This window comes from Protopterus annectens, chromosome 16.part0 (genome assembly GCF_019279795.1).
Source record: "Protopterus annectens isolate FY-2018-M chromosome 16.part0, PAN1.0, whole genome shotgun sequence".
NCBI classification, from domain to species: domain Eukaryota; kingdom Metazoa; phylum Chordata; order Ceratodontiformes; family Protopteridae; genus Protopterus; species Protopterus annectens.
This window is the reverse complement of record NC_056750.1, coordinates 803,008,141-803,032,492: the sequence shown is the minus strand read 5'-3', so window position 1 is coordinate 803,032,492 and position 24,352 is coordinate 803,008,141. Positions and strand designations below refer to the sequence as shown.

The 24,352-nt window shown below is 42.1% G+C and overlaps 1 protein-coding gene across 1 annotated transcript in view; it reads right to left on the bottom strand.

Annotated features, from left to right (window-relative positions):
- The window catches only part of LRSAM1 (leucine rich repeat and sterile alpha motif containing 1), a gene marked incomplete in the record, with an annotated part of 1,381,442 nt that overhangs the window by 355,085 nt on the left and 1,002,005 nt on the right, over nt 1-24,352 (bottom strand). Inside the window, 1 exon segment of the mRNA XM_044058294.1 lies at nt 14,879-14,959. Coding sequence (XP_043914229.1) covers nt 14,879-14,959 — 81 coding nt within the window.

Below are 24,352 nucleotides of genomic sequence, written 5' to 3'. Positions count from 1 at the left end.
CCATGGAGGCAGGATGATAACTCAGAAAGTATCCCTTACACGTTTGCCCCCAGATGTTAACAGGTCTGCGCACTGAGGACAGACATTAGGGATTAAAGTGAAAACACTCCCTGGTGGATATGTCACTGCCACAAGAGCCAGAATCTCCTCAATGGCCTTCAGCATGGGTCAGAGTCAGTATGGGGAAGGAAAAGGGGTGCTGGTAGAAGTAGTGGCTGAGAAGAGGCACTAGTGGCAGCTGGTGGACAGCTGTGAGGAGAAAAAAAATCTATAAATAAAACTAACATGCATAATGGCATAATGGTTAAGGTTTTTACCTCACAGACACAAGATACAGGGTTTGATACTCAGCTTTGAAGGGAAATGGATTTCTCCTTACCTATGAATAAAAGCAGGGCAATAAATCCATGATCATCATGAATTATACTATCTGCTATGCCCAAAGGTTAGTTGCTACACCCAGGTAGTGCTAAATGATCCACATATCAGGTAGAGCTAAATGACCCACATAATGACGTTCCAAATGTACACAGACAATACAGTCAACAAGGTATTAACCCAACTCAAATTTTGTTGTAGAATGTCACAAATTTTCTCTCCATCACTAGGCAAGCTCTGGCAAAAAATTCTAATTCCCAGGTTAGAATATGGGCTCCAAATTATCACACTTCTAAACAAGGAGAATAAAGTATTCCATTTTATTTGGCAACCATGAACACATTTGCTGCAACACACTTACAGACTTTCAGTGGGTTTCACTAGAGAACACAGATACTCTCCTATTCAACACACCCTTACTTAAGATGACAAATTTGAATTACTGTACCCCCACCTTTTTAAGAAGTGTCTTAACAAAACAGCACTCATACAAACGCAGAGACAATAACAATTAATGAATGATACCAGTAAGATCACACTTTGGAAAAGAAATTGGTGAGACATTAGTTACTAAAACTCACCCAAGCACGTGGAATCCTATTCCAGATGAAATTAAGAAAATATGATTTTTATAAAGTAACTCTCAAAGGCTGTTAACAGCATGTCATGATCATTCTGACACAAGACAGATTGCTGATTTCATCTGCCACAGAAAAAAGTAAAACCTAACTACTTCCAGTGCACTCAGATTTTAACCTAGTAGTGCTTACTTAATTGTTTTCTGATTATTTTTTACTGCATATTTTTTTACACTATAAAAACATCTGGGTGTTTTATATGCTCTTTCTGAACAATCATGGTTGAAAGGGGTCAGAAAATCAGCCCAGCTACCCAAACAACAAGCATAAACCAATCAATCAATAAATAATACTTATTACCAGACAAAAACAGTTTAATTGTTGCTAGATTTAGTCTAAACTTATTTTCTGGATAGCCATTCCAGAAAGATAATGAATCTTGTTCTGTAAGACAGTTTTGTAAACCATACCATTAAAAGATGGGAACAAAATAATTGCACTATCAACATTACGTATCACATCTCCCCTTCACATTTACAAGTCATTACCATGCACTGCGTAATGCAATAAGCAACTGATCCCAATGGTTTACTCACAGTCTTCATGGTATTGCCTATACCCTCTTGTGCACAGAGGAAAGTTTTTTTTTTTTTTTTTTAATCCCACTATTTATAAAACACTTCTAGACTGTAATACTAGAATGCAGCAAATAAGAAGTTATGCACTCACCATAACGTTCCATGTGAAGTGTGCCAGCTCGCCCTCATTCTTCACTGAAGGGGTCGGAGCCGATCCCTCGACTCCGACACGGCCGTTAGCAAAGCTCAAGGTTTACCAGTAGCTCGAGACCAAGCCCCTTATCCCATGATGCACTGCTGGAATTACCTCAGATCTTGTTTGCTGCATGTACCATTTCCCTGTAAGAGAACTAATCTCCCAAGAGAGGAAGAAGGATTGAATAACCAGGATCAGACCAGCCTCTAGGTCAACTATCAGCCAGGAAGGGGATGGAGGGAGGGACGTAAGAATGAAGGCGAGATGGAACAACTCACATGGAATGTTATGGTGAGTACATAACTTCTTAATGTGAAGTTGCTTAATCTCACCATTCATTCTTCACTGATAGGTAGCATCCCTACCATCCTAAATCTCGAGTGGCTCATGGGAGTACATTCTTCAGGACCATAGACCCAAAGGAAGCCCTGGTCCCTGGAGGCCTTATCAACTTTGCAATGAGTGATAAAGGTATGAGATTTAGACCAAGTGGCGGCAGCACAAATGTTATCAAGGGGCAATTTGGCTTGGAATGCAGAAGACGTAGAAACTGCTCTGGTAGAATGAGCTTTAATCCTGTGTAGTAAGGGCATATTAGCAGCTGAATAAACGAAGGTGATACAATCAGATAGCCATTTAGAAAGAGTTATTTTAGCCACTGGTCTACCTTTTCTGGCTTCAGAGAGAGACGCAAAGAGCTGGTATGATTTTCTAACATTTTTTGTTCTGTCCAAATAATATCTAAGCTGTCTGTGAACGTCAAGTCTGTGCAGCATACACTCTGGTTTGTTGGAATGGTTGGGGAAGAAGACTGGTAACTTAATGACTTGGTTGATATCGGATTCTGAACAAACTTTGGGCAAAAAAGAGGGGTTTGTCCTAAGAGATTTATTTATTTTTTTTTTATATTTTTAAAAAATAAAATAAAAAAATAAAATAAAATATCGGATTCCGAACAAACTTTGGGCAAAAAAGAGGGGTTTGTCCTAAGAGATACTTCAGCATGAAAAATCAAATAAGGAGGGCTGATAGATAAGGCTTGAAGTACTGACACTCTGTGGGCAGAAGTAATAGCCACCAGAAATATGGTTTTCCATGATAAAAACTTGAGATCACAAAATGATGCTGGTTCAAATGGGGAAAGGATTATACGAGACAGCATAAAGTTTAGATTCCAAGGAGAATGAGGAGTTTTCACTGGAGGCCTCATGTGGAAGGTTCCTTTGAGAAAGGTCTTGGACAACTTGTGGGCCATAATGTTCAGCCCGTCCACTCTGAGATGAAAGTTAGATATAGCAGCCAACTGGACCCAAACTGTAGCAGCTGCAGCTCCTTTATTAAAAATCATGGTCAAGAATTCTAAAATGGATGTCAAAGGGGCTTGATAAGGATCAATATTCTACTTAGAAGCCCATGTGGAAAATCTCTACCACTTACAAAGATATAATCTTCTGGTGGACGGCTTATGGGAAGACATGAGGATCTGCCTTGTCTCATCAGAAAGATCATGAAGCCTGGCTATGAGGGGAACTGGAGCAGCCAAGCTGTGAGCTTCAGTGACTGCAATGAAGAATGGAGGTCCTCCGATGGATGTGTCAGAAGGTCTGGAACTGGGTCCAGAATCCATGGATCCTCCAAGAAAAGATGATGAAGAAATGGGAACCAAATCTGCCGAGGCCAATGAGGGGATATAAGAATGATGGTCCTCCCCAGCGACTTTGCCTTCTGTAGAAACCTGGGTATTAGCGGGATTGGTGGAAATGCATAGAGGAGACCTGGGGGCCAATCGTGAATGAGTGCACCCCTTGGGGGTTCTCCTGGAGGGGGAATCAGGGCAAAGTAGCTTCTGCATTTCGTGTTGATGTGACTGGCAAACAGATTGCAGCAAGGCTGGCCTCATTTGCGGAAAATCCTGTCCGCAATCTCTTGCTTGAGAGACCACTTGTGAGGTAACAAGATTGCCCTGCTCAGTTTATCTGCTATCACATTGGATCTCCCTGGGATGTGCATTGCCAACAGAAAGCGCTGGGAGGAGACAGCCCACTGCCAAACTCTGAGGGCTTCTTGGCAAAGGGGGTAAGACTTGGTCCCACCTTGTTTGTTCAAGTACCAGACTACTGACATATTGTCTGTCTGAATCGCAATCGTCCCTAGAGGAAGAGAGTCCTGAAAGTACTGCAACACTAGAAGTACTGCTCTCATCTCCAGGATATTGATATGCAGATGTGACTTTTGATCCGTCCATGTGCCTTGGGCAGTCTTTCCCTGAAAATGTCTCCCCACCCTATCACGGAAGCGTCCGTGGCCACAGTGGCTACTGGAGGGGGTAGTACAAAGGGGCGTCCAATGGTCACATGATGAGATGTCAACCACCACTGGAGATCTCTCTTGCAAGAGTCTGTAATTAAAATCATGTGATTCACTGGAAGTTCCTGAAGAATCACATATGCATCCATGCTAATGGTATGGCTAAGATCACTGCAGCCATCAAACCCCAGACTTTTAAAACTTCTGCGGCTGATGCTCTGTCCTTCGATGCCAAAGAGCTGACCTGCTGGGAAGAAGAAAGATTCTCTCAACTGGTAGTTGTAGAGTGGTGGTTGAAGTGTCTAACTCTGCCCCTATAAAAACGATATGTTGCAATGGTGATAAGGCAGACTTTTCTGAATTGATTGTAATGCCTAAGTGACTGCAGTATGTCAGAGTATATTCTCTTGCCTGAATTAGTTGATGCCTGGTGGTGGAGGTAAGGAGCCAATCGTCAAGAAAGGGAAACACCTGGAATCTTAGACGCCTCAGGTGAGCCGTGACCACTGCCATGCATTTGGTGAACACTCTGGGGGCTGTAGTAAGACCAAAGGGCAGGGCCTGAAATTGATAATGATTGGCTCCCAGCCAGAAACACAGATGATCTCTGGATGGCCTGGCCATTTTCTGTGATAGTACACATCCTGGAGATCTATAGAGCACATCCAATGGTCTCTCCCTAAGAAGGGACATATCGACTGTAGCGTGACCATCCAGAACTTCTCTTTCTTGACAAATTGGTTGAGTCTGCTGAGGTCCAAAATAGGCCTCCAGTCCCGTTTTCTTTGGAACTAAAACGAATCTTGAGTAAGTTCTGGATCCTAACTGGTCTGCTGGGACTGGCTGGATGACTTTATGTCCATCAACTTGCGGACCTCTATAGTTGCTTGTTCCCTGTAACTGGATGGAACGTCCAGGATTCTCCTTGGTGGTGTGGGTGGAGAGGAGAATGGTATGAAATACTCTCTGGAAATAATACTTTGTACCCAGTTGTCATTTGTTATATCTCGCCAGGCATCTGGGTACAAGGATAAGCGACCCCCAACTGCCTCCAGAGCAGGGCAGTCGGGCCTCCCTTCAAGAGCGCTGATAGGGCTGACCCGAAAAGTGATCTCTGTCACAGCGGTGTTGCAGACCCCCTCTGCCACGAGGGCAGTGTCTTCAATTATTACCCCCTCCTCTGCCCCTAGAGGGGGGTTCACCACATGCATCCTGAAAGGCTCCTTGGGCTTTTCAGAACCACATCTTCCCACCCCTTCTGGCCTTTGGGGTAAGGCCATGTAGGGGTGGAAAAGCAGACTCCGACGGCAGACAGAGTTGTTCCCTCTTGCTCACACCTGGTGAGGGTTTCCTTCACTTTGGGCCCAAAAAGAGATGAGCCATCAAAAGGTGTCTTGACAAATGAAGACTTAAAGGGCTCCACGAAGGAACACAAGCGCATCCAGGAATGTCTTTGTAGAGCAATTCCTGTACCCGCTGCCCTACTCATCCCATCAGCTGCATATATGAGCCGCATGGACGAGTTCACAATGGAATTTAGGGTAGCAAGCTGGGCGGCAACTTTGTCGGAAGCCCCTGCAGCTACAGCACCCTGAAGAGTATCTCCCAACTCCTTAAGGAGATCTCTTTGTAGTCTGGTGAAAGTGGTCAAATAGTTCAGGGATTGGAGTGTAAAAGTTGCTGAACTAAACATGCGTTTCCCGTATCGATCCATGATCCTGGACTCTTTGTTAGGAGGATGGATTGACGAGGAAGTCTCAGACATTTCCTTCTTGGTGGCCGCCACCACCACCATGACATCAACAGGGACTCCCTTTGGTCAAGAAGGCTTTATCCACGGGGGCAGAAATTAACTTGTTAGGCCTCCGAGGGACAGGTTCCATGGACTCTGGTGACTCCCACGCCTTCTGAGAGACCAGCTGCATGAGCTCATCGAATGGCGGAGACACCCAAGAGGTGGAAGGTGGAGACCCGAAAGCCTTCAGGAGAACTGACTCGTCCTCAGTAGGGCTTTTGGACTACCATTCATTCCTCTGCCTAAGGATCTCAAGTATCTCCGCAAAGGAGATATCTTCAGAGGGGGATCATGGGGACCCTTCTGACTCATCCAAGTCAGTGTCAGATGTCAAGGACTCCTGTGGGGAATCCAAGTGTCTCCTCTTACACAATCTCTTCCTGGGAACTTCCTCAGTGGGAGCCTCTGGGGAGGTCTCAGAAGAGCAAGGGGCACCCTGTGAGGCTACCTGAGGCTCAGGGTCTTGACGCTTGACCTGGACGATGGAGGCAGCAGTGGACATAGGTGCTTTGGGGGAAGAAGAGGCCAGACCTGGTGTTGAGGATGTCTTTGGGGACAAGGGTCTCCTCATGACTTCAAAAGCATCATGGCTCCGATGAGGAGGAGTCGATGGTCCGGAAGGAACCGCCAGACCCTCCTGCACAGAGGCTGTGGGCTCCAAGCCTGAGGTAGGAGCTGAGCTCATCCGAGCCGAGGCCCCGAGAGGAAGAGTCGGCACCAACAGGTCAGTGTGACTATCCTCCCTGGACCCAACAGGAGAGTGTCAGCCCCTAGAGTCTCCGGTCGGCGCCAAGGACATCAGAGTAAATGGAACCGATTACACCAGAGCAAGTCTCGGCTCCATGATCAGCAGGTCGGCCCCCTCCGGCTCCAAAGATCTAGTACAACTCGGAGAAGGAGCAGTCAAAGTCCAGGGTGGTGGTCTTCGGTTATAACGCTCGGGTCGGAGCGGACAACAATTTAGCAAGCCAAGCTGCCCGTAAGAGCTTCTGCACAAATCGGTCCATATCCAAATCTGAGAGGCTGACAGAAGACCTAGAGGAGTGCACTGACGGTGCAGATTAGAGGAGTGGAGACACGGGTCTCTTGGAGACCGGCTCCAGAACCGTGGGCCGGCTCCGAAATGAAGACACACTCTGCTCCGAGAGCTGTGGAGCTGAAGTCCCGGGATCCTCTAGTTGCTTAGACTTTATCGATTCTTTGGATGCTTTGGAATCTGCAGAGGATTTAGATGATTTAGAGGACTTGCTGGCCCCCATCCTGGTCACTCAAGGCTTCAGAAAAAGGATGCTTCAGCAAACCCCTATCCACAAGCTTCCTTTTCCTCTCCAAAAGAACCCTTGCAGAAAAGGAATGGCAAATGCTGCAGGACTCCTGCAAGTGCACCGCACTTAAACAATACATGCACTGAATGTGCCCATCAGTGAGTGACATCTTCTGCCCACAGTCTGGACACTTCTTAAATCCAGACTTGAGGTATTTGTCGTTTTGCTCAGACACGTTAGAAAAAACTTTAGGCTTAATTCTACAGCCTGAAAATAATGCAACCAACTAGGCTCAAGTAAACCCGCCTAAGTTATAAAACACACCCTAAATTATGCCTGGAGAAAAAACAGGGCTAAACTATGTAAATAACTATCTAAATACATACTAAATATGCAATTAACTATTATAAGTAAAAGAGACACATTCTAAGTACAACCAGAGCAGTGCACTCTCTAAATAACTAGGTCCAACACGAGGCCACTACAACTATATAAAATAGTAAAAGCACCAAGGGAAAAGTGTAGCAGAAACGGCTACAGTAGCTACAAAAATGCTAAGTAAATATTAGAAGAAAAGATAAGAAACAACTTGCGAAAAGCGATATTCTTCTCAAAAGAAAGTTCAAGCAAACTGGAACGGGTTCCTATTGCGTGATCGAAAATTGTAAATGGCGAACATGTATTGAGCGAACCCGATTGGTCGAAACGTCAAAATGTTGCACGCGTAACACGGAAATTGCCATAGGGAATATTTACCCTTTACTTCAATGCAGTGCGATCTCGGAGTAGGAATATTTAAGTAGCGGGGGTGAGGGGGTGCAAGGGGGCTTGCCCCCCTGCCTACAACGTTTAGTTAAGTATAGTTTTTTTACTTTTATTATATTTTCAAAATTTCAAACATTGCTCCTATGGTGTCGATTATATGGTGCTCGATGTTTGAAACTTTCGAAAATATAATATAGACACAACTGGAGCCACTGAGATCCGTGCCACGACAAACTAGATCTGGGGTAATTCCAGCAGTGCATCATGGGATAAGGGGCTTGGTCTCGAGCTTCTGGTAAATCTTGAGCTTTGCTAATGGCCATGTCAGAGACGAGGGATTGGCTCCGACCCCATCAGTGAAGAATGAACGGCAAGATTGAACAACTTCACACAGTTTACTGCGGTCTTGTTTTTGTAAGTTCTAAACTGATTAAATAAGGCCACAGCATGCAGTATTCTACTGCCCTTTGGTACTCCTCTTTCTTATAGCAAGCAACAAAAATACCTAGTAATCCGATACACTTCCTGTCACAGTCGCACAAATAACCATGTCAAACTTTTACAATGACAAAGTTGCATACAGCATTTCATGTTTGTTTACTGCTGAAGCTAGACATGCCATAGCCATCAATGTGCTAAATCCAAGAAGGGCCAGTTATGCCCCCCTCCCCTTTCCTGTCACAAAATTATAGCTCTAAAAAGCTGGAGAAAATAAGATTTTAGATTTATCAACCTGGCCCCTGCTGCTGAACATCATTGGAAAACTATTTGTCATGCTAAATGGTCACCTATCTCAGCCAGTTCAACCTTCCTCCTTCACACTCTCACCTTTACAATGCTTAAGAAGAGTTTTGGCTGTCCTCCTGCAAATAAATTACTTCTGATAGTCAAACGAATCGGACCCCCCTTTCTTTTCATGAAACATCCTCCTTCAATCTTGTTTCTGCTGCATGAACCATGCCGCCTATGGAAATCTCATCTGATGGTGGCTGAAAAAGGTCATCAAACCAAATAAATTTAGAAAAACATGAACAAAAATAAAATAAATTAATAACTATGATGTGTAAAAGATATTTTTAAACTCCATGCCATACTGAGTTTACCATACACTCTTACTTCTCTTCCTTATTATTTAGTCTGCAGTCAGTTTCTGATTGCTACACTACATTGTCTGTAAGCCTGGCTCTTTCTTTTTGGAAGAAGCCCTTTGCTTTTTAGGAAGTAGCATGGGATCTTTAAGTTCTGGCTTCCTAGGACTGTCAACTGGATAAGGCAGGCTCTGACAAATGGATAGCAGCACAGATGGATGGCTAGATGAATGGAAAAAATGTGCAAACCCTGTGACCAGAAAAAGCAGATGGGGACTCAATTTATTGTTTCATTGGAGAAAAAAAGCATCACATCACCACAACAGTTGCTTATACTGTACTACACTGTTAGTACTGAAAGCAACAGGAACCTGGGTGCATATCTCAGATGTATACTTTAATGGTCAATCCTGCAGCCTTTTGATTCGCAGACTGTGTAATCTTCTGAGCTGCTAACACAAAAACCTGGTAAAACAAAATTATGCATTGAGGATAAGAAGAGCTCCAAGAAAAAGGGAGTAATAATACCAATTGCTAGAGGGGCTCCCAATAGTGACAGAATAGGGGAAAAAAGGCAACAATGGTGGACTGAAGGTTGTAAGGGGCTACTGGCAAGGGAGGAGGATTACGCAAGCATGTATTTGTATTCAACCCAAAAAACTGCTATTATGGAGCTTAAGAATTTTTTGGAAGAAATCATCTTTCACAGCAGGGAATATTACTTATAGGTGGGGAGTGGAACTTGATTTACAACAATAAGAATGTATCTTGGGGACAGAGAAGGGAAAATACAACAAGAGAGGATAGATTTCTGAAGAATTATGAAAATATTTGTATGGAAGTCATGAATTCAACAGTAGGAACTCAGATAGAATGTGTGCATTATTCCCTGAGGTAAATTAACTGGGCTAGAAATGAGTATATGCATTTAAATGAAAGCTTTGACATGCAATCAATAACTGCTTCAGTTCATGCACCGATAAAAACCAAGATAAAATACAGGGTAATGAAGTAAAAAGCAGACAATGGCAGTTTCCCACCTACCTGCTAAAAAGAGTGGATTTAAGGAATGGGTACTGGAAATTATTCAACAGTTATTAGGAAAGACAGAAACCTCTTCAAAAATTATAGCTAGTGAGTGGGACAACATGAAATGGAGTTTAAAAATAAGATAGAAATAAACGAGACAGAGATATGGTTAAGAAGTAACAGAAATTACTTAGAAGGGCTGACAAAGGTTAAAGTATTGCAGAATAAGGGGAATCTCACAGAATAAGAGGAAGAGCAAACACAGAGTGTTAAAGTGAAAACATGGGAGTATCTGGATAATAGGCATGAGTTTAGAAAGACTGCTGTTACACAACCATTCTGATAACAATTCCAATACATGAAAACATTTGGCACAATGAGTTAAGCAACAAAACATAGAAATGGTTGTTGCTAAACTTAGGGAGCCTATTAACAGGAAACATAACCAGATATTCTATATGTATTACAGTTATTTCAGAAATTTTGCAAATACTTGCATGAAGCAGAGGAATGTGGAAACCAAAAAAGAGCACAAATGGAAATATTTATGTATGAATGAATTAAGCCAAGGTTAGAGGAAAATGAGGCTCAACAACTAATAATGAACACAGGAGAAGATGAGATAAAAACAGTGATGTACAATCAAGCTGCAGGGAAGTCTCCATGAACACATTGTTTTCCTGTGAAAATCTGGAAGTTAGGAAGGAAGAAAGTGCTAAATATCTGGAAGATTTCATTTCATTATATTTTAAAAGGACCAACATCTTAGAATAATGCTGTTGTAGCTGCATTACCAAAAGTGGGTAAAGTTCCATTAGACCCAGCTTCATATAGACCCACTTCACCTTTAAATCACAATTACAAAGTGTTTATGTCTATATGATGTTGCCAAAATTGATAAATCTGGATCAATGTGGTTTTGTGGTGGGGAGGCAAACATTTTACAACATTAATAAGTCAGTGATGATCCAGGCGGAAGCAGAATGTAAGAAAATATTGCTGCTGATGGTGGGTTTTGCTGCAAGGAAAGCATTCGACAAAATAAGCTGGGATTTTATGAGTAGGGCAATAGAGCATACGCATTCCCTGATAAAGTAACAAGGTTAATTAGGAAGATATATAAAGGATCGAAGTCAAGAATTGTAGTGGGAGGGTTCGTCTCTGATAAGTTGTGTTAGAACAAGCACACAATGTGCTGGGAGAGTGTATGTGTAAGGCAGCACCTTGTAAGATGACAGTGATGGTGCACAGGCATCAGTGAAGGTGAGGTCTGACATTCAGGAGTAAGAACAAAAAAGATCACTTGCCAGCTAGAAAGGATCACTACCTGCTCCTCAGTTCTCACCTCTTACTACTTCAGGAATAAATGTGGTCACCAAAAGACTACCTCTCTCCCAGAATGGGACAGATTCCTCAATGAGTGATGAAGTGAACAATGTGGAGCAGAGACAAACAATAGGTGCAACATGGTCAAGGTGTGGGGGGCAGAAAATACCACTAATGTGATGGCATACAAAGAAACTGTCCACTGCTCAGGATTCACTCACTGGGGTATGTAAAGAGAATGTCCACTTCTCAGGATTCCCTCATTGGGGCATGTAAAAAGAATGCCCACTGCTCAGGATTCCCTCATTAGGTCATGTAAAGAGAATGTCCACTGCTCAGGATTCACTCATTGGGGCATGTAAACAGAATGTATACTGCTCAGGATTCACTCATTGGGGCATGTAAACAGAATGTCCACGGCTCAGGATTCACTCATTGGGGCATGTAAAGAGAATGTCCACTGCTCAGGATTCACTCATTGGGGCATGTAAAGAGAATGTCCACTGTTCAGGATCCACTCAATGGGGCATGTACAGAGAATGTCCACTGCTCAGGATCCACTCATTGGGGCATGTAAAGAGAATGTCCACTTCTCAGGATTCACTCATTGGGGCATATAAAGAGAATGTCCACTGCTCAGGATCCACTCATTGGGACATGTAAAGAGAATGTCCACTACTCAGGATTCACTCATTGGAGCATGTAAAGAGAATGTCCACTGTTCAGAATTCACTCATTGGGGCATGTAATAATGTCCACTGCTCAGGATTCACTCACTGGGGCATGTAAAGAGAATGTCCACTGCTCAGGATTCACTCACTGAGGAATGTGAAGAGAATGTACACTGCTCAGGATTCACTCATTGGGGCATGTAAAGAAAATGTCCACTGCTCAGGATTCACTCATTGGGGCACATAAAGAGAATGTCCACTGCTCAGGATTCACTCATTGGGGCCACTCATTGGGGCATGTAAATAGAATGTCCACTGCTCAGGATTCACTCATTGGGGCATGTAAAGAGAATGTCCACTGCTCAGGATTCACTCATTGGGGCCACTCATTGGGTCATGTAAAGAGAATGCCCACTGCTCAGGAGTCACTCATTGGGGCATGTAAAGAGAATATCCACTGCTCAGGATTCACTCATTGGGGCAAGGAAAGAGAATGTCCACTGCTCAGGATTCACTCATTGGAGCATGTAAAGAGAGCATCCACTGCTCAGGATTCGCTCATTGGAGCATGTAAAGAGAGTGCCCACTGCTCAGGATTCAGTCATTGGGGCATGTAAAGAGAATGTCCACTGCTCAGGATTCAGTCATTGGGGCATGTAAAGAGAATGTCCACTTCTCGGGATTCACTCATTGGGGCATGTAAAGAGAATGTCCACTGCTCAGGATCCACTCATTGGGGCATGTAAACAGAATGTCCACTGCTCAGGATTCACTCATTGGAGCATGTAAAGAGAATGTCCACTGCTCAGGATCCACTCATTGGGGCATGTAAAGAGAATGTCCACTGCTCAGGATTCACTTATTGGAGCATGTAAAGAGAATGTCCACTGTTCAGAATTCACTCCCTGGGGCATGTAAACAGAATGTCCACTGCTCAGGATTCACTCATTGGGGCATGCAAAGAGAATGTCCACTGCTAAGGATTCACTCATTGGGGCATGTAAAGAGAATGTCCACTGCTCAGGATTCACTCATTGGGGCATGCAAAGAGAATGTCCACTGCTCAGGATTCACTCATTGGGGCATGTAATGAGAATATCCACTGCTCAGGATTCAGTCATTGGGGCATGTAAAGAGAATGTCCACTGCTCAGGATTCACTCATTGAGGCATGTGAAGAGAAAGTCCACTGCTCAGGTCATTGGGGCATGTAAAGAGAATGTCCACTGCTCAGGATTCACTCATTGGGGCATGTAAAGAGAATGTCCACTGCTCAGGATTCACTCATTGGGGCATGTAAAGAGAATGTCCACTGCTCAGGATTCACTCATTGGGGCATGTAAAGAGAATGTCCACTGCTCAGGATTCACTCATTGGGGCATGTAAAGAGAATGTCCACTGCTCAGGATTTACTCATTGGGGCATGTAAAGAGAATGTCCACTGCTCAGGATTCACTCATTGGGGCATGTAAAGAGAATGTCCACTGCTCAGGATTCCCTCATCGGGGCATGTAAACACAATGTCCACTGCTCAGGATTCACTCATTGGAGCATGTAAACAGAATGTCCATGGCTCAGGATTCACTCATTGGGGCATGTAAAGAGAATGTCCACTGCTCAGGATTCACTCATTGGGGCATGTAAAGAGAATGCCCACTGCTCAGGATTCACTCATTGGGGCATGTAAAGAGAATGCCCACTGCTCAGGATTCCCTCATTGGGGCATGTAAAGAGAATGTCCACTGCTCAGGATTCCCTCATTGGGGCATGTAAAGAGAATGTCCACTGCTCAGGATTCACTCATTGAGGCATGTAAAGAGAATGTCCACTGCTCAGGATTCAGTCATTGGGGCATGTAAAGAGAATGTCCACTGCTCAGGATTCACTCACTGGAGCATGTAAAGAGAATGTCCATCGCTCAGGATTCACTCACTGGACATGTAAAGAGAATGTCCACTGCTCAGGATTCACTCATTGGGGCATGTAAAGAGAATGTCCACTGCTCAGGATTCACTCATTGGAGCATGTAAAGAGAATGTCCACTGCTCAGGATTCACTCACTGGACATGTAAAGAGAATGTCCACTGCTCAGGATTCACTCATTGGGGCATGTAAAGAGAATGTCCACTGCTCAAGATTCACTCATTGGGGCATGTAAAGAGAATGTCCACTGCTCAGGATTCACTCATTGAGGAAGTGAAAAGACAAGAGAGTACGACTGGATCTCACTGAATGAGGTATGTTGCAGAGAGAAAATATTAGAACTGCAGGAAGTACGATGCAAATGCAGGACTTTAACATGTTTACATTTTCTCTTAAAAGCAAAAAAGTATAATGTACAAAAAACAAAAAAAGTAGTACTGCAGTACATCAACTCATAAATGAACAATACACAACATGGAAATTGTCTTATGTGACATTACAAAAAACAAATACTCACCTTTCATGCAGATGTTTTAATCAAGGTATTTACCCCGGTCATACTAAGATACTAATACATTATGAATAGCAGTAGCTTGTACCACATAAAGCTCTTGAAAGCCGTCCATTTAAATTGTAAAGCAACTGAAAGCAATAATGTAAGAAAAGTTTAGACAAATGGAGAAGCCAGGGCTAGCCCAGGTCAACATTCCCTAACCCAGCAGTTCTTCACTATAGACCAAATTAAGAAATACTTTTTTGAAACACGGGCCTTCATATCCCCCAGCCCTACACCTGAAAAAGAAACAAATGTGAAGCAACTCAAACATATGAAACAAATGAAAAGCATGGCATGAAAAAAAAAAAAAAAAAAAAGATGCTGAAAGCTAGAAGCATCAGTCCACCCTTTTTACACTGGGGAATTCTTAACAATGTCTAGTTTGTAATATTAACATATTTAATATTATAACAGCCTGACGTACCTGCAGGGTCTCTGTGTCCAGTTTTCTCCGCCTTAGCTCCAGCTGTGATAGCTGGAATAATTCAGTCTCTATTAAATTAATCTAAACAAAACATGAAAACAGTTTCTTTTACTTACTACTTCTTACTTTTTGAGGGTCAGTTTCATTTTTTTCTACCCAAGCAATGCAATGTTGTGAACTATATCTGTCTGGCAATACCCACTTAAATTAGACCCCTACTAGCTGTAATAAGCAAAGATTTCAGTAACAATAAGCAGCTGTAAACAACCCACTTAGCATAAAATGGTACATTATAACCTTCTACCAGTAAAAGTTGTTAACTCCTCAACCTTTGTTACAACCTCAAAAATGGAAGCCCAAGGTCCAGAAATGCTGCAGAAGGGAAGTGATGCTGTCATTTGGAAGATCTACTCATAACTAATTGATCGTGTAAGGAACAAAACATAAAAAGGATGAGCTACAGGAAGCAGCTTTAAGAAATGATCATCGGGCATCAGTAATATGTGGGCATTTGAAAGAAGCAGAAATTCAAAGGAGGAGATCTGATCCATAAGAAAAGTCTGGTTAAGACAGGTATTAGTACTAGACATAAGGAAATAAAAGAAAAGGCTGTGTGCTGCTAAATGGAGTCAAGTGGAAATACATTTTGACAGCAAATAAACACAAGACCAACCTAGCCTGCTTATTTTTATTAGCTAAGCTGCAGGTCAGTTTTACTTAACAGCTTATCCCCAACCCTTGTTCCTTCAAAGTTCATAGTTTTACGCCTATTCCATGCATTCTTGAAATCACTGACAGTTTTGACCTTACTATCTCTTCAAGCAGTTCTAAAGGACAAAGCAGGGAATCAGACTAAGAAATTCTAAAAAAGAAGGGCTGACAATGAGAATTCATTGGAGAGAGAGCATGAGTGAAGCAGTCATTCTGGGGACAGATCACACAGCTGAACTGGAAGTTTGCACTTGAGAAAGGTGTACCAAAAGAGTGAGACCACAATGTGAAATTCTGGGAAGGCAGTTCAAGACTGAACTTGTTTACACTGCTCTGAAGTAGAGAGAGGGGAGTGACATTAAAAGGAACACCATGGAGAGGACAGTATGGAGCTACAGAAAAGATGACATACACTATACATGGAATCATATGAAATTCCATACATGCTTTGATAACATTAAGGTGTTTGATCAAGTGACACGATATCGAATGACAGCTTTAACCAATTTTTTAGCAAATTTTCTACTTTGAGGTTCTGATACTTTGGAGTTGATTAAATTAGTAGGAAGGTGCAGAAGGCATAATCTCCTGCAAGAGGTGGAGATTTCAAAGCAACAAAACTTAGTTGAGGGCACATTTGATTCTGCACCCCTGTGAACATCCTAGATCCCATACATGCAAGTCAGATTTCAAATAAAGGCAGAACGTTCATTTCAGGTAAACATAGACATCCGAGACAGGTTGTATAACAAAACTGGTTATTTAAAGAGGGACCTACACCACTGGTAAAGCAGAGGTGGTAAGATATGACTTCAAATGGTATAGCTGTAAAGAGCTATACTGCAGTTAGTAATTCCAGAAAGGACTGTGAAATGACAATAGGAGAACAAAGGATACTAAATGTCACAGGTAACAGCCTGGATCTGTGGCAGAGAGAAATGACGATCCAGATAACCAGAGCTCAATTAGCAGCTCAGGCGATGAAGAAGCCAGGTGGGAACGGTGGCAGAGACTACCCCAGTGCTAGCTCCCCTGCCTAGGGGAAGGAGATGATTCAGCCCACTGCAGTGCTGGTATCTACTAGAGACAGAGGTACACAAGCAGGCAACATAAGGCCAAGGATACATGCTTGGCTCTAACAAATGGCTTTCTTGCATGTTGCAGAGCCTTGCATTTGCAAGAGTTATAGCAGTCACTAGGAGGAGTAGGGCTATATAAAAAAGGGAAAAAACTCTGATAGCTATCTGGATGACTGTCTCCTGGGGCTGACACTCACTCCATGGGGGTATGAGTAACCTAATGATAGAAAAGGTGATAGCTGGCAGGAAATGGAGGATAAAAAGTACATACAATGTCACAGGTAACAGCTTGATAGACATATGTGCTGCAGTTACTACTTCAGCAGACAAAGTTATGCTTTGTAGATGACAGCATTTAGAATTAACTGTGCACTACAGGGCATGTGGCACATGCTACACGGCATGTACTGCAGTACAGACAGGTAACATCCTAGATGGAGCACAAAGAAAGAAATAATGACTAGAGAGACCTTTCGACAGGTGTACTATTCACTCCTTCATTAACATCCCTTGGCTTTCCACATCATCTCCCATACATGGATATGGTTCCACTAGAAAGCCCATGACTCAACTCCCCAACAAACTAGCTAGTTGGAAACAACATGTTAACTAGTCAAGTCACCCCAAGAACACAAATTCATTGTTTTTTGTAGTGGACAAGCCCCTTACAGTCCCCTTACTTATATATACTAACTCCAAGGTTGAGCAGCATTGGGAAAAACAGGCACCACAAAATGGAGAAAATACATATAGGAGTTACAGCACTGTCATTGACCCACTACAAAAAAAAAAAAAAAAACAAACAAAAAAAAATACTGAAAATGTGTAAAATCAATGAGTTGCAACAAAGAGTTGACATTCAGCAGGTAAGATTTCAATGACATTCAGAGAAGCCCCTGCATGGACGCGCACACACACACACACACACACACACACACACACACACACACACACACACACACACACACACACACACACACACACACACACCAGTTAAATTTGATTACCATGCAAAATCACGAAAAATGTCACTGACTAGGAATGCAGCACAAATGATAAAGCATTTTCTAATGAATGCAGGCACTAGTGAGGATACACCTTCTGTCCAATGCGTGGACCTATATGTCAGTTATCGGTCCATGTGAAGAATGGTTAGTTTATTTCCCTAACCCTCTTCAGATACAAGGCCATGTCCTTTCTTTTTGGTCTCCCAGTTAGTGGCAGCTCACATATTGAGCCAATATCTACAGATTTTCTCAGTCTGCTTCCTTCATTAGGCAATTTACTTCCTGCCAGCACAGGCATTGCTGCCCCAGGATCGCCGCACAAATTTGTCTTACCAGCCAACAGAACATAATGTTATTCAGCTTTATGAGGGCAGTCGCCAGTCAGTGAGTTCTACATGCAATGGGACTCATTTCCCAGTCTCTAAAACTTAACCACCTCTATACAAAAAGAGGCAGGGAATAATGAATAGTGGATGTAATGTAAAATGAAAATTCCAAATGGGAAAATGAAGAACTGAGTTGAACAGAAAAAGAAAGGGAGAACAAACACATATTTTGTTATTGTGTCAACTTGAATATTGCGAATGTGAAAATAAGTACAGCTCTTTGGTACAAGGCAACCATGCAAACTTGACAGCTTTAATTATGGGAGTACAACTATGCAACAGCTTACCAAAACAGTACCTTGAGAGTATTAACTGCAACAAGCCATAGCAGCAGAACAAAGTCAAAAGAGATTACATTAGATCCATACAGCTACCTACCTTTAACAAGCTATAATGGTATCAGATCACTTCATTGTGGCCAGATGCACTCAATTCGATTCACATCAGACTGGGAGACTGAACTGGCAGCTCACTAACAACTGATGAAATATTCCAGAGTTTGATGGTCTTAAAATTGGTTAACTGGTTGGGGGTACAGAAGGGAAAGACATCTGCAAGGAACATGTCAGAAGGGGGAACATTTAACGTAAAAAAAATGTTGCCCATTCATCTTATGACAATTAATGAAAGGGCTCTGATGTAGTAGGTCAAAATGAAGTCAATCATATTCAAATGTAAGATCACCTCCCATACCCAAGGCTGACACCAGAAGTAAGCTATACAGATGAATGGAACACATGCCATTTCCTATTCTCATTGTGTGCAGGATAGACACCAGCAAAAGTGCCTATATCATATACCAAAATGTAAAGGAGGTAAGAAGTTGGGAAACTCATAATGACAGGGCCCCTTTCACTTGAAGGGGAATGCTCCAAAACCTTTCAGAGCTTATATTGTCATATTTTACCCTATACTGGAATCCATAAGAGGAGAGAAAACACAGGAAACCTTACTCCATCCAAATAACTACATACAACTACACATAAGAAAGGCACCTCTCCAGCTTAAGAACTAGAGTCCCAGGGATTTGCTGAAGCCATCAGGACATGCACGCTTTCTAAAATAAATAAATAAAAAAAAAATATATATATATATATATATATATATATATATATAAATATAAATTACAAATAGATATTTATTTATATATATATATATATATATATATATATATATATATATAAGTGTGTGTGTATATGTCTATATGGCTCTCCTCCTATTTTCCGAATGGCCACTTCACTGAACAACAAAACACTGAGAAGAGGTTGCCAAAAAGTTAATTTTATGAACACCCAGATCACTGTAATTTAACGCCAGGAAACTAACCACTTGGCCACCATGGTGAACTTTGCCATTTTCTCCACTACAGTGCAATCTCGGGGTTAGTATATTTAGTTGGAGGGGGAGGTTTGGGGGGGTGCAGTCCCCTGCATGGGGCTGGGAATGAAGTCCCCCCCCCCCACTTGGGGGCTTTAATTTGCTTTGGTTTCACTTTATAGGTTCATAAGTGTTTACTAGGCTACTAACCACAAGGTCCTTTTTTAAGCCTAGCCATGTAACCCTAACCTCTGACAAGTTCTGATACCCTTGATAAGTGTAAGCAGGGGTTTGGGAGACCGACCATTTACAGGTTATCTGTATCCATTAGAGACATAGGCGCCAAACCAGGGATGAATTTCTTGTTTCACATCCAATTGTCCATGTTGCACTTGAATTGGCTTAGGAAGGAACTCTGCTCCATAGATGCAGTAGTCTCTGAAATAAGTGTCTATATCAGAACATCGAATGTTTAATAGTTTGAATCACTACAGGTCGACCTTTATTGATCAAACTATTAAAACATCGAATGTTCATAAAAATAAATAAAAAGAAAAAGAAAAACTAAAGGGTGTAGGCAGGGGGAAAGCCCCCGTGCACCCCCCCGCTACTTAAATATACAAACTCTGAGACCGCACTACACGTTCAATATTCTCAGTGTTCGCTATTGTCGTGTCGACAATATCAGATTCAATATTGTCGGCTTTCGACAATGTAATACAGACATCTGAAATACATACCCCTCTCTCCAGCAGGACCTATTTGTATCACAGGCAAGGTTTAAGTCTTTACAAAGGGTAATTCTGGTGCTGTTTGTTTTGTGGATATGCAGGAGATCCATCAGAGTGAGGTCTGACAATGCCCTGTATATGCCAGGCATAGATCTCCCCTCAAAAGTCTGTAGTAGACGGAATACAGGGATAGGGCCTTGAGATGGTCTGCATAGGACATTTTACTTATGCCCTGTATTCTTTTAGTAAAGAACCTCTATGGACTTTCCGATTGTTGGATATGCCTGGTTAGGTACATACCAAAGGGGGCATTGTACTCAATGACGGGTCTGATGAATACTGAATACAGTGGCACAATGACTTCCTTGGACTTAGATGCCATACCTTTGTTTATATGTTGTGCAATACAGAATGATTTCCACACCACTGTAGACACATGATGGTCAAAGAGTAGATTATTATCTGTGTGTGTTCCTAAGTCCCTGACTACTGGTGAGCTCTAAGGGGTGTGTTCCCAAAGGATATTATTATGCATTTCTTGGCATTTAGTTTTAGTCCATGGCTCTGACACCAGTTGTTTGTCTGTGTCAGCCCTTCCTGGAGAACATTTGTGTCAGTGTGAGATTCAATGACAGCTCCTAATTTGCAATCATCTGAAAATTTAGTCAGCCAGAGACCAGTGACATTGGCCTTGACTTCTGAAAAGTAAATGCCAAAAAGGAGCGGTCAAAGGACTGATCCCGGAGGGACTCTGGCCTCTTTATACAGGTGGACTCCACAATTCTAACTTCCTGGGTCCTGTCTGTGAGCCAGCTGGCTATCCACCGGGTGACATATGGATTTGCACCTAACCTCCTGAGTTTGTCAACAATGCCCAAGTGGGGTACTGTGTCAAATGCCTTGGCCAGGTCAAGGTAGGTAGTGTGAACATTTTTGCCCTCATCCATTGTTTTGGTGACCTTCTCAAAGAAGTCCACCAGGCAACCTGGGTTGGGTCAAGTGTCTTGAGGTTTACTATATCTCCGTTTATCATTTTCATGATAATTCTTTCAATGGCTTTACATATAAGACTTGTGAGACTTATGGGTCTGTAGTTTCCAAGGTCTGTAGATGGCTCACCTTTGTGCAAGGGGATGACTGTTGCTTTTCTCCATTCATGAGGCATGAAACCTGTTTGGAGGTTACAGATAAATACTAATTTCAGAGGCCCTGATAGCTCATGTTCCATGCTATTAAGAAGGTCCCTCCACAATCAAACCACACCACCAACACTATCCAACCACCACTCTCCCAAAAATGCATCTCAGACTAGGAATTCTTTGTTTTACACTCACATACCTAACCTACACCACAACCATTCAAACTAACACATTAGAAAACACTGCATTCCATATAACACATACTTACACAAAATCAAACACACCCTCAGATTTCCCTATCACTGCCACATTATTTAAAAGACAACTCAATACTGCGCATATATAAGTTTCACATAACCACTTCTTACACTAGAAAAATATCACTTAGATCCAACACAGAAGTATCACACACTATTAAATATATGTTGTTCATCACAAAGAAACTACTCACTTCAGGAGACATACACCCAAACCCTGGACCACTTAACACTCTACTATCAACCAAACAAGCCTCTGACCTAGCGATAAATAATATCAACACTAGGAGTATTTCTAACAAACTTCCTGACCTACATGCATTTATAGCCCACTACTACCCAGACATACTAAACATTACTGAGACCTGGCTAAAACTAAACACCCAAGACGAGGAAATCCCTCCACCAGGCTATAGTATATTAACACAGGAGAGAGTAAGCAAGAAAAAATCAATACACTCTGCTGTTACATTCCCCCAGGAAATAACTCTCCCACCATTGGTCTACAGATCATCTTCCACAGGAAACCATCCTACTAGGTGACCTAAATACTGACTGATAAGCATGCAACTCTAACAACCCCACTAACCACATCAATCTCTTTGGTTTTTCCCAGCTCATCCAAGAACCCACTAGAATAGATAAAAAAAAAAAACAATCTATACTAGACTGGAAGCTAGTCAATTTCCCCAAACAAAACCACCAGACAGAATGCCTATCAGACACTCTTAAGCGACCATCTCCCCACAATCCTCCTTCGTAAATGCACCAACTTAGCTAAGCCCATAGCTTTTAGACAAAACAGAGATGACTGCAAACTAAATATACAGGATCTTAACTCCATTCTAAAACAATGCAACTGGGAACCACTTAAAACCCGAAGTTTAGACCAGGCCGTTGACTACTTTACTAGCACTTTTATTAATGTCCTAAATTTAATCGCACCCATTAGGAAAGTTAGAGTTAAGACAAACTATGCATCATGGTTAAGCAGAGACACAAGAGCCCTACTGAAGACTAGAGACAAGGCTTGGAAAATGTGGAAAAGAGAAAACACTAGCCTATCCAAACAAGACTAACAACAACTCAGAAATCAGGCCACGAAACAAAAAAAATTGGATAAACAGAATTATTTCCTTGCTGCCCAAAATAATCATTCAAAAGTTTTGGCATACTATCAACTCACTGTTAAAACCAGGTAAAACCAACACTCCAACTCCCACCTCCACCAACAATACTAAAGACATAGCCTCCCAATTTAATCAACACTTTACAGAATCTATCCTGACTTTATTCTCCCAACTATCCAAAAACAAACTTTCAGATATCTCAACAAAATACCCTAACACCCCCTTCCTTTACTCTCTCATCTATTCCTACCTGTACTATTAAAAAACTCCTTCTAAAACTGAAGTGTACCACCCTTGCTGCAGACAATCTAATCTGCTAACTTCCTAAAAGTAGCTTCTGAGTCCATATCTTACCCTGTATCCATCCTCATCAATCGCTCCATACAGGAAGCCTACATTCCTCAACTATGGAAAGTTTCATATATTATTCCACTTCACAAAGGTTGTAATTCCTATGATTTCTCTAATTATCGTCCAATTGCAATTCTATCCCCTCTAAAGTACTCGAAAAATGTATCTACTTTCAAGTAATGAATTTTCTAAACGCGCACAATCATATCTTCTCCACACAACATGGCTTTGGGCAACACCATAGCACAACAACTGCTCTTCTCTCTCTTTTACTAACCTGGTAAACCAACACAGAAACAACAACTTTGTATCTGCTATATTTTTAGACCTCTCGAAAGCATTTGACATGGTCTCACACTCCCTACTTCTAGACACCCTTGCCTCTCTAGCCTTTGCCCCTCCAACTATTGTTTAAAAATTATCTTTCAGATAGTATACCTTGCCATTGGATAGACTGCTGCCTATCTCCTCTACTCCCTACAACCATAGGTGTACCACAAGGCTCTATATTAGGTCCTCTTCTTTTCTCGATTTTCACTAACAATCTTCATACCTCCACCCACTCTGCTACATTCATACAGTATGCAGATGATTCAACTCTTATCTGCTCTGCATCCTCACTTACCCCATTACAACAACTCACTTAGGATTCCTTTAGCTTAGTGGAAAGCTGGATTACTCAAATCCAAGTTATCCTAAATCCCAAAATGACTAAATTGACTCTTTTTACCCCCAACAAATCTATTCCTACCTCTCTATCCTTTTCAATCACTTCTAAAAATGGTAATATCATCACCCCCTCTGATCACACCAAACTCCTGGGTGTAGAAATTGACAAAAACCTACAGTTTGATGTCCACATTTCACAAACCATCAAAAAAGTCTATAAAAAATGGGAACAGTACACAAACTTTCAAAACAAGCGAGAATCTCCCTAGCCCAAACCCATCTATTGTCCACTCTAATGTATGCGGCACCAATCCTTACCCATATCAGAAAACATGATCTTGCTAGACTTGTGACATGTTGCAACAAAATTGCCAAGTTCATTAATAACTGCACCTTCAGAACCCATCACTGTCAGGCTCTAAAGGAACTACAATGGCTAGAATTTCCCCAACTACTCAATTACCATCAACTAATCATTGCCTACAATACTGTGAGCCATTCCGATAGAACCCCAGCACTAAGTCACTTACTCGCACCCTACAAATCAAATCCGTCCCTTCACTCCACTGACAAATCACTCCTTTGCATCTCTAAGGCTAACAACACTGCAGGTAAAGCACTATTCTCCCATAACGTAGCTAAATCCTGGAATAACCTTCCCCCTGCTTCATCTTCTGCCTCCACTATTACGCTGTTC